Raw genomic sequence first — 12122 nt, forward strand, 5'->3', positions numbered from 1 at the left:
CTATAAAAAAAGGGTATTTTATTTTGTTATTTTAAAAATGGAATAAATTGATTTTGAGATTTAATCGATTAAAAAGAAGCGGCGTAGCGCGACCTTTCGAAGATGATCTAAGAAGAAAGAGGCATCCAGGGCGACCTTCTCTCCATCTTTGATTAAATCCCAAAATTAATTTATTTTTTTGAAAAGCTTATCTGTCATGTTTTATTTAAAAAAGTGTTAAAAAAAACAATTTATTAGTATATCCAAGTTATTTCTAGAAAAATGACTTTAATTAGAAAAGTTTGATTAATAAATAGATATATAAAATGATTTTTTTATTGGTTTTGCAAATTTTTCTATGTTTAGACACATTTTATTAATTCAAATAAATTTTATCAGTAATCATTTTTTCACACTTGGTCCATTATTTAATATCGATATTATTTAAAGATTTGTAAACAAAACAAAATAATGAAAACCAATTGCAATGCACAATGATGAAATTGAAAGATTTACTAAAATAATAATGATTCATTTTTTATGCATGATGTTGTTCATGTAATTATAAATTTATTTTAATAACATTCATTTTATTTAACATTCATACAATTATATTCTATTTACACAGATTAAAGAAATATTTTTTTTTTTTTGCAAAAACTAGTGCCAAATAGATGAATTTACCAATTAATAACGCACTTGGCAACAAAAGAAATAAAAATTAATGCTCTACTGAGGGCTGGATCCTATGTGGAAAAGCTGGAACAAAGAAGACACGTGGCAGGATCTGATTGGCTGGGATCAGAGTGTTGGGCAAGCCAAGACACGTGTCAGGATGTGGCTGGCTGACCAGGGAGGGCTCACGGTGCGTAGCGTGGATCTGCACGCTGTAGATTCTTTGCTCCCAAAGAGGACAGGATTCAGTGTGGACGGTTGTAGTGAAACTGAACCACCTTTCGCGTTCTGATTGGCTGAAGGTAAAGTCAACGTGAGGATGGGAAAAGTAATCAAATCCGAAGGCTGTGGCTTGAGGGATGAAGGGTTGCACAGCGTGAAGTGTACACGCTGTTGCACTGGATAGTGGCTTATGGGAAATATGAATAGTAACGTATGGTAGTGTTTTCTTAGGGGGTTTTCAGTTTTCTCCCTGTAAAAAATTTATGTTCACCGAATGCTCTATTTATAGTGAACTTTCAACCACTCCATCCCGAAATTACGGTTAAAAAAAATTCAAATTCGAATAATTTTTATCTCTTAAATTCAGGGATCTTAACAGACTGCTTTGACTCTATCTTCTCTTATTATTTTAATAGTTTTCATTATTCCTTTTTCAAATTTAAATTAGGTTGTTTAGGTTTGATTATTTAACTCATTTAAATTATTTCGAAAATTTTATAAAATATGGACAAAAATAAATTTAATTATTTTCTATACATTAAAAATTTCGAAAATTTAAAATAAAAAAAACATTTTTCTCTCTCCTCTTTTTTTAAAAAAAAAAAGAGTATGGGCATATGATGGCCCATTCCTAATTCAAATTTTTTGTTCTTTTTTTTCAAAATCATTTTTTTAACTTAAATTAGTTTTGAACATTTGGTCAACCTAACCACTTGAGTTCAATATTAATTTATCTACTATTATTTTTGAATTTTCGGTTAACCCAATCCCTTAGATTTAGGAACTCCATTTGTTTATTCTTTTTTTCGAATTTTTAGTTAACCTAATCATTTAGATTTAGGAACTTGATTTTGTTTTGTTTTATTATATTTAATTAATTTTCGAAAATAATTATAAAATATCATAAAGTTAGTTTTATTATTTTTATTCATTAACAATTTTGAAATAAATAAAATGAAGATAATTTATTATTTATTTAAAAATTGTTTGGACTTATTTCTGGGCCGGACAAAAATGGGTGTTCACAGTTGCCCCTCTTTACTTGTTACTTACCTGATAGTAAACAAACCAAGGTTTGAGAGCTATCATGGTAAGTGACCAGTAAAGAAATGAACACTATTTTTGTCGAGGCTCGGAAAAGGGCTATTAGGATAGGTACGGAATTTGATGAAGCAGATCAATGCTCTGTTGGTGGACTAGGGACTTGTTAAGGCAGTTCCCGCTTGCCGTGATGGACCAGGGATTTGTTGAGGCAGTTCCCGCGTTTGCCGTGATGGACCAGGGATTTGTTGAGGCAGTTCCAGCGTTTGCCGTGATGGACCAGGGATTTGTTGAGGCAGTTCCCGTGTTTGTCGTGATAGACTAGGGATTTGTTGAGGCAGTTCCCGCGCTTTCCGAAATGATTCAGGGATTTGTTGAGGCACTCATGTTGCCAAAGGGATTCAGGGATTTGCTGAGGCACCCATGTTGCTGAAACGATTCAGGGATTTGCTGAGGCACCCATGCTGCCAAAACGGTTCAGGGATTTGCTGAGGCACCCATGCTGCCGAAAGGATTCAAGGATTTGTTGAGGCACCCATGCTGCCGAAACGACTAAGGGATTTGCTGAGGCACCCATGCTGCCGAAACGATTCAGGGATTTGCTGAGGCACCCATGCTGCCAAAACGATTGTTTTTTTTATTTATAATTTCTTTTATATAACTCACTAGGGGTCATAGGGTGATTTTTTAGCAACTGAGATGCATAAAATACACATTTGAATGCATGATTGTATTATATGCGCTGATTGATTTGTGATGCATGAGGCCTATGTCGATATTCGTATATAGGTATGATTATGTTTTGAATGATATAGTTATACATGCTTGTTTATGCTTATTGGAAAGCTCTATGTTGCCTCCGCAACACCCCTTAACACTATACATGTTGGAATTTGGTAAGAGATATGAATTTTGCCTTTGTCGGGGTTCGTGTTTGTGTCCCCCTTTCACGCCATTTTAGGAACGATGCATCAGGATGGACTAAAGACTTTGATTAATCTTTTTGTAAAGTATTTTATATTTATTGGAAAATGATTTGCATACTGAAAGACCCAGAGATGTATATATATATAAAAACCAAATTTATTTGTTTTCCTTTAGCTTTCTAAAAATGAAAGTCATACAAGCTTGCCTTAAACCACAGCCCTGGTCCCAAACCTTGCCACTGATTCCGAAATTGCTCTAACCTAGGGAAAGATTTTTCTAAACAAATTTGACCCAATTTTCATTCTTATTATCGATTTCCCTGAAGGAGATCGATGTTATTTGATGGATTTCTTGAACCATTCTCAATTTGCCCCAGTTTCTAATTGTGATGTTGACTTCTCCCAAGAAGGTGTACTATCTCGAACCACTCAAAATTTTGCCCCAGTTTCTGACTCTGATGTTGAAGTCTTGCAAGTAGATTGTGCTTCTTGGTATATTCTCGAATCAACCAAAATTATGACTCAGTTTCTAGCAATGTTTAAACTTCTGAACCGTTGACATATCATGTTTTGAGGGGTACTTCCTTTTTTTTCTTCTTTTTTTGGTTCCTAATTTTTGCTTAAGTCGCCCTTTCGGGTTTTCAACTTAACGAGCTATTGGAAACTTTTATTTTCTTACATTCTTTTGTGTGTGCAAAGATCGCAATATGTAAAGTTTTTGAAAAAGATATGCACAAACTTATTTGGAGTCAGTTTATTTTGTACCCTGGTGTGTACCTCATACGTTCGAATCTCAACAAGGACTTTTTAGAGCTTGTAACATGGCTTGGCTAATGGCTAAGAAAGAATAGATATATGGCTCAAATAATGTATTTCTCACCTCCGCCTTTCTCCATAATCTCCATAATCCTATTTCCAACCCTTCTCTAGAGTTTAACTTTGGCTTGGATGTTCATCTTTACTTTCTTCAGTATGTAACTTTATGTAGAATTTCTCTTATGAGTTTTTCTTTATGTGTACCCTAATTTTTGCCTAGGAATTTATTGAATTTCCTAGCGGGCTTTCCTCTTGTGATATCATCCTTTCTTTTGGATTCTACGAAGGTTTATTGGAAAACTACCCTTCCCCGGGTTCATATTATTTTTAAAGGTATTTCTTTTCTAGAATGAACTTCTTTCATATCGTCTTGGCTCAAAGGGGTGACTAGGGGTATCTTCAAAATGTTTTGGAATTACAAAAATCGCCTTGTGTCATCAAAACAACCTGTATGAGGTCTACACCATATGAGTTTAGTTTACATCATTCTCCCTCGTGCAAAATGGTAAAAATACTACGACCGATGCACGAATGTTTTTTTTTCTTTTTTTTCTTTTTTTGGAAGTGCCCCCTAGGCATAATACTTCTTTACTGCATCTGAATTTATTGTGAGATGCATATCTTCCCCATCCATGTCTGTTAGGATTAGGGCTCCGCCAGAAAAAGCTTTCTTGACAACATAGGGCCCTTCGTAATTTGGAGTCCACTTCCCTCGGTTGTCTTTCTGGATTGGTAAGATCTTCTTTAGCACCAAATCCCCTTCCCTGAACTGGCGTGGCCGAACCTTCTTCGCATAAGCCTTCATCATTCTTTTCTGATATAACTGTCCATGACAAATTGCGGTTAACCTTCGACCATCTATCATATTCAGTTGATCTTGTCTAGCTTGAACCCACTCTGACTCATTCAGACCTGCCTCTGCTAAGACCCTTAGGGATGGGATCTCTACTTCAAGTGGAAGAACAACCTCCATACCATAAACCAGGGAGTATAGAGTGGCCCCCGTAGAAGTGCGGACTGAAATACAGTAACCATGCAAGGCGAACGGTAGCATTTCGTGCCAGTCTCTGTAAGTCACCACCATCTTCTGAATTATCTTCTTGATGTTCTTTTTGGCTGCTTCCACGGCTCCATTCATTTTGGGTCTGTATGGCGAAGATGTATGATGTTTTATTTTGAATTTTCCACACATCTCGACCATCATCTTGTTGTTTAGGTTGGTCGCATTGTCGGTGATGATCTGGTATTGTAACCCATATCGACATACCAAGTCCCTTTTTATGAACTTGAGAACCACCTTCCGGGTCACACTAGCATACGAGTTCGGCTCCACCCACTTAGTGAAGTAATCTATAGCGACCAGGATGAATCGATGTCCATTAGAGGCTTTCGGTTCTTTGGGTCCGATGACATCCATTCCCCACATAGAAAATGGCCAATGTGACGTTAAAACATTCAAGGGAGTCGGAGGTGCATTGACGTTATCAGCATATATCTGGAATTTGTGGCATTTCTTCACATGGTTGCAGCAGTCAGTCTCCATTGTTAGCCAGAAATAACCCACTCTCATGATTTTCTTGGCCATAGCATGTCCGTTTGCATGGGTTCCAAAAGTTCCCTCATGTACATCTTCCACCATTTTTTGAGCTTCCTTGGCTTCCAGACATCGGAGAAACACCATATCATGATTCCTTTTGTAAACGATATCTCCACTCAAAAAGAAGTTTGTGGCTAGTCTTCTGAGTGTTCTTTTATCGTTCTCTGAGGCATTGGGAGGATAAGCTTGATTTCTTAAGTACTCCCTTATGTCATGATACCATGGTTTACCATCGGGTTCTTCTTAGACTACATTACAATAAGCAGGTTCAGTATTGTCTCTTATCTGAAAAAGTAGTAAGTTGTCTCCACCAACATGGAACATTGAAGGCAAGGTTGCCAATGCATCAGCCAACCTATTATCTTCTCTAGGGATGTGATAGAAATCTACTTGGTCAAACTGGCTAACCAATTTCAGGATGTAGTCTCTGTAAGGCACTAATTTGCCGTCACGAGTTTCCCATTCTTCTTTTATCTGATGGATTACTAGAGCAGAATCCCCAAATACTTCTAGGATCTTGGCTTTCGAGTCAATAACGGCCCTTAGTCCCAAAATGCAGGCCTCATATTCTGCCACATTATTGGTACAATCAAACCATAGTCTAGCAGTAAAAGGAAGGAACTTCCCAGTTGGCGATACCAAAATGGCACCCACTCCATGCCCAAACGCATTGGAAGCGCCATCAAAGACTAGGGTCCATTTTTCTTCTTCTCTTGACTCATCGGATAAGGCCATAATGTCCTCGTCTGGGAATTCATACCTCAAATGCCCCAGTTTATCCAAGGGTTGGTTGGCTAAGTAGTCAGCAATAACACTTCCCTTTATCGCTTTTTGTGTCACATAGGCGATGTCATACTCAGATAACAGTACCTGCCATTTAGCAATTCTTCCTGTCAGTATGGGCTTCTCGAAAATATACTTGATGGGATCCATGTTTGATATCAGCCAAGTAGTGTGACTTAACATGTATTGTCTTAGCCAGCGAGATGCCCAAACTAAAGTGCAACATGTTCGTTCTAACAATGAGTATTTTATCTCGCAAGCTGTGAATTTCTTGCTCAGGTAGTATATGGTTTGCTCCTTTCTTCCACCCTCGTCATGTTGCCCCAAGATGCAACCCATTGATTCATCAAGTACTGTGAGATATAGAATCAACGGTCGCCCTGGAACTGGAGGCATCAAAAATGGAGGTTCTGTCAAGTACTGCTTTATCTTTTCAAATGTTGACTGACATTCATCGTTCCACTTCACTGCATGGTTCTTCCTTAGGAGCTTGAATATTGGCTCACATGTGGACGTCAGTTGGGAGATGAACCTAGAAATGTAATTCAATCTTCCCAGGAACCCCCTGACTTCCTTCTCTGTTCGAGGTGTCGACATTTCAATTATGGCTCTCACCTTTTCTGGATCCACTTCGATACCCTTCTGGCTGACTATGAAACCCAAGAATTGACCTGATTTCACTCCGAAACTGCACTTCGTTGGATTCAGCTTAAGGTGGTACTTCCTTAATCTCTCAAACAGGTGCCTCAAGTTGTCTACATGCTCTCCTTAAGTTTTGGATTTACAGATAATGTCATCTACACAGATTTCTATCTCTTTGTGCATCATGTCATGGAAAATAGTTACCATGGCCCTTTGATATGTACCCATAGCATTCTTTAATCCAAACGGCATAACTTGGTAGCAAAAGGTACCCCATGGGGTAATAAATGTGGTTTTGTGTATATCCTCTAGCGCCATTTTGATTTGATGATACCCCGAATATCCGTCCATGAACGAGAAGAGTGCGTGATCAGCGGTGCTATCAACTAAAACATCTATATGTGGCACCGGGATATCATCCTTCGGGCTGGCTTTGTTGAGGTCCCTGTAGTCAACACATATTCTCAACTTTCCTCCCTTCTTTGGCACAGCTACCACGTTGGCTACCCAATCTGGGTATTCAGCAACTTTAACGAACCCGGCGGTCAACCACTTTTCTACTTCCTCTTTGACCTTTAGGGAGATCTCTGGCTTGATTCTTTGCCATTTCTACTTCACTGGCCTAGAGTTGTGCATTAGCGGTAGTTTGTGCTCCACTATACTTCGATCTAGTCCTGGCATCTCTTCATACGACCAAGCAAAGACGTCCTTGAATTCATGTAGAAGTTGAACTAGCTGTTCTCGTTCCTTACTATCCATTGTGGTGCCCAACTTCACCTCTTTCTTATCTTTCTCAGATCCTAGGTTGACAAGCTCGACGAGCTCTTGGCGTGGTTGAATTTCTCTAGCTTCTTTCTCTAACAATCTAAGCAGTTCAGGGGTGGCCTCCCATTCATTATCATTGTCTTCCTCCACTTGGTGGATAGGTTGGTCAGAACTAGACGAGGGCTTACTGGCATGGCCCTCAGTTTTAGAGTCGCTATCGGATCTGCAACATGGGGATGACTAAATCAGCTCCCCATGGATTTGGTTTTTTATTTTATTTATTTTTCTTTGTTTTTATTTTACTCTGATCTTTCAACATGCAATAATAATAAAAAAAATGGAAAAGAGACACATGGATATGATCGAAAAGATTGATCTTTATTGATTTGAATGGAAATATTGAAACAAATGAGCCCTTATTGTTGAAAAAAAAACATAAAAATGAAAATGTCTAATAGCCTTGGGCATGGCTTAAAAAACTACATTAAATTATTACTTTGGTCCTAAAGTAACTCATCCGTGTGACTCTTCATGCCAATTCTTCAAGTAGGTGCCTGGGGGACATTTGTACACGAACCCGAACTCTTCCTTCATTTCTTCTTCTTCCACAGTGGCCACCATTCCTGAGGATCGGGCACCGCCACTGACAAAGCATTGGCTGGTATGTGGTATTAGAAGTCTTGCCACATTCTCACGTCCAAATTGCCTTAGCCGAGCCAGACGCTCACCTTTCCTTGCTTCTGTAGTTCGGAGCTTGTCTTCCCGTGTTGGTTTATACCCTAAACCATATCTACCTTTATTAGCCTTGGGTATTATGATTTCCTTGCAACCTTGTCCATACTTTCCCAATCCTTTCCTAGGTTGATATCCTCCACGGATCATCACTTTTGCCATCATGAGAGAAGCATCTGATGGATAGGGGTTTAGCAATGGTGTGCCTTCTATCACGAATGTGGTGTTTGTGATCTCGAGGCCCTGGAATGATGTTTCCAATGCCTCCTCAGTCACCTCTATGTAGCGGGCGTCAAACGGGTGAGACACTATTACATCCTCTTCTCCTGAAACTGTAATAAGCCTTCCGTCCACTATGAATTTCACCTTTTGATGCAGAGTAGACGGTATTGCTCCTGAGGAATGAATCCAAGGACGCCCCAACAAACAACTATATGTTGGATTGATGTCCATCACATGGAACAATATATTGAAGATGCATGGCCCTATCTTAATAGGCAACTCCATCTCCCCCATCACATCCCTACGAGATCCATCAAAACCTTTGACAATCATTGAACTAGCCCTCAAGTAGGAGGTATCCACCGACAACCTGGAGAAAGTTCTCTTTGTCATAACATTCAGTGACGACCCATTATCTAGGAGGACTTTTCCAATCACACAGTCATTACACATCACTGAGATATGCAGCGGACGCACATGTCTGGTGCCTTCAGAAGGGATCTCTTGGTCACAAAATGATATATAATTGTTTGCTACAATATTGTTGAATATCCCTCCTAATTTATCAATTGTAATGTCGTGGCTGACATGGGCCTGATTCAATACTTTTAACAGCACATTTCTATGAGCCTCAGAGCTCGTCAGTAAGGGTAACAAAGATATCCTTGCTGGAGTCTTATTAAGCTGATCCACTATTTTGTAGTCACTATGTTTGATGAACTGGAGGAACTCACAAGCCTCTTCGTTCGAGACACCTTCAGGTAATGCCACTTCGACATCCTCTTCTACATGCTCTGGCACTTTTTCTTTACTTTTGGTGGCTCTAGATGGACCCCTTTCAATCTCTGGCGGGACATAAATGCGCCTGGTCCTTGTAACCCTGCTATTTCCGGCAATGTTGGTAACTGCAGAAGGGCTCATTACTAGCTCTTCTTTATAAACCCATGGCACAGCCTTCTCTGATTCATAAGGGAATGGGGTCCCCCCTTCGGTTATCATAGGTTCCATCTGTCGGATGTACGGTTCCCATTGTCGATGAGAAAAATATGTCTGAACACCCCCAGGTGGATTTATGACTGGTTCATATGTGCGTATGAACACATGTGTTTCCTTTTGACTCTTCTCTATGACATTAATCTCACAGTATGAGGACCTTCCGCCTATGGTTATTAGTTTCAAGTCCATCATTTTCTGAAGAAGCATCTTGAATTCTTTGCACTCTTCTAAATTGTGACCTACACATCCATGCATTTCACAACTTTTTGCTTCACTGTCATCTGTCTCTTGGGTAACAACTTCTAGTAAACCTTGTCTGCACATTTCTCGGAAGATGAACCCCATGGGCATCTTTACCTTCTCAACCTTGTCGATGACTGCAGCCTCACTCTTTGCTTCAATAGAGTTTACCTCCTGATTCCCATGGTTAGGTAGAGGATTTCATGTTACGTTGGGTCTAGTTTCCTTGAAATCAATTCGTTTGGCGTTGATGAGGTCTTGAACCTTAAATTTGAAAGCCCTGCAATCTTCCACCAGATGTCCTGCTGCCCCAGAATGATAGGCGCAATTGACATTTTCATTATACCATGGTCCAGGGTTCTCGGGTATTTTCCCGGGGATCGGTGTGATCATCTCCTGTCTTTGGAGATAGGCGAACAAATCAGTGTAGGTCATTGGGATTCGATCAAACACTGGCATCCTCCTCTCTTGTTGATAGTAGTTGTTGTTTCTAGGATATTGTGTGTAACCTTGTCTAGGCTGATAGGTATTGTTATTTTGGTTTGGTGGGTTATGAACTGTTGTTTGATTTTGTACTGGATTTTGGTTTTGTGTAAACCGAGAGGGCGCATGATAATTGTTTTGGTTGTTGTATCGGGGTTGGAATATTTTTAGTTCTGCAGCGACGAAGTGGGTCTCTGCATCTTTCTTCTTCATGAAAGCAGGCTTCTTTCCGAAGCCTGAACCTTCTTCAGAAATCTTCCCGCTTTTGATTCCTCCTTCCAATTTTTCTCCTACTTTAATGAGAGCATTAAAGTTGGTCGTCACATTACCTATGAGGCGTTCATAATATGGGCTTTGCAGGGTGTCAATGAAGATTGACAATTGTTCCTCTTCATCAGGCCTTGGAAGGACCTGGATGCTAGTCCCCGCCACCTTTGAACGTACTCTCTAAGATTCTCTAATGGCTTCTTAACCATGTTCTGTAGCTGAGTTCTGTCTGGTGTAGCATCCTCATTGTATTTATATTGCTTGACGAAGGCGTTAGACAGATCCAAGAAGGTCTGAATCTGAGTCTTCTCTAGCCGGATATACCAGCTCATAGCCACCCCAGCCAAACTGTCTTGAAAGCAATGGATCAAGAGTTTGTCGTTCCCATGGTATGCTGACATCTTCCTGGCGTACATGTGCAGATGGATTTTGGGACAAGTAGTCCCATTATACTTTTCAAACTCAGGCACTTTGAACTTGGGTGGGAGTACCACGTCAGGCACCAAGCACATCTCGAAAGCATTCTTGAGGTCCAGACAATTGCCTCCTTCAATGGCCTTCAATCTTTCCTCAATCGAACTCCACTTCTCTTCCTCTTTTTCCATATTTGGTGCATTGCTGCCTAGAGGAGTCCTTTGGGTCCCGTCCTGATTGTATCCCCCATTCTGTTGATTATTGGCATTTGTGCGGGGCCTGGTTGTCCTTCTAGGAGGATCATAATCTGGATTGTCATTTAAGTCTTCTGGTGGAGTTTGATGTCTTGTGTTGGTGTCATGTCCTTCTTGAGGTTGGTTCGTACCAGCTCCTTGATTGAGATTTCCGGAACCTGTATGAGGTTGTGGCCCAGTGGTAACGTTCCTTTCTTTTTCATTCTGGATGGCTTTTAGGATGTGAAACATCTCTGCCATTTGCTCTTTCAAACCAGCTAATTCAATTCTGGTGTCTTGGCTGGAGTCTGTAGATTCAGCCATGTGTCTAGCTTGGAGGCGGGTGTAATAGGGGTGTTGTGGAGCAATGCTGATCTGATGAATGAATGCAATTTATTTTTAAAATACTGATTTGTAATAAACGACAAATTTATAAAAGAGACCATTTTGCTTGTTTCATATGTATGACCCCCACAGTTATGACTTGAGGAGTGTAGTCCATCAGCTTAACATGTGGTTGATGATAATCTTTAGAGTAAAGAAATTTTAGATCGAGATTGCATCTTTAATTCTAGCAGCATCAAACCCCTCTTAAAGTCATAAACCCCCGTATCTTGCTAACTAAGGAGCGTAGTCTCTTAGTTCGTTTACGGTTGACAACAATCTTTAGAATATTGGAAGACCAAGGTTGTGTCCTTTAAGTAGTTTAAACTTTTTTCTTTTGTACTTATTTTTGTTCATCATTTTTTTTTTTGAGTTGCTTTTGTGAGTTTTACTTGGCTGAGAGAGATATTATAGAAAACAAACTATTTATTATGAAGCAAAATATCATTCGAGGAAGGGGAATCACATATGTCGATTTCCTCCATTCCTTCTTTTACTCAAGAAAAAATAAAAATGAAGATAAACAAAATCAAATATTCCTAACTAGAATCCCCCATTGCACTCCAACCTCCAACGTCTGAGCTTCTTGGTGACCCGAGTGCAGCTACTGAAAAGAGCTCCCATAGCTGGACGTACCTCTGTATCAGGATACATATGAAACTCCTGTTGGGCCTCTTCGAAAGTTACTAACCAATCTGCGAAGTC

General features: G+C 39.7%; 1 protein-coding gene across 1 annotated transcript in view; it reads right to left on the reverse strand.

Annotated features, from left to right (window-relative positions):
• The window catches only part of LOC109356263, a 13754-nt gene continuing 5862 nt past the window's right edge, over positions 4231 to 12122 (reverse strand). The window contains 4 exon segments of the mRNA XM_019599590.1: positions 4231 to 7669; positions 8024 to 9810; positions 9901 to 10529; positions 10532 to 11408. Coding sequence (XP_019455135.1) covers positions 4231 to 7669; positions 8024 to 9810; positions 9901 to 10529; positions 10532 to 11408 — 6732 coding nt within the window.

This window comes from Lupinus angustifolius, chromosome LG09, assembly GCF_001865875.1.
Source record: "Lupinus angustifolius cultivar Tanjil chromosome LG09, LupAngTanjil_v1.0, whole genome shotgun sequence".
NCBI lineage: Eukaryota > Viridiplantae > Streptophyta > Magnoliopsida > Fabales > Fabaceae > Lupinus > Lupinus angustifolius.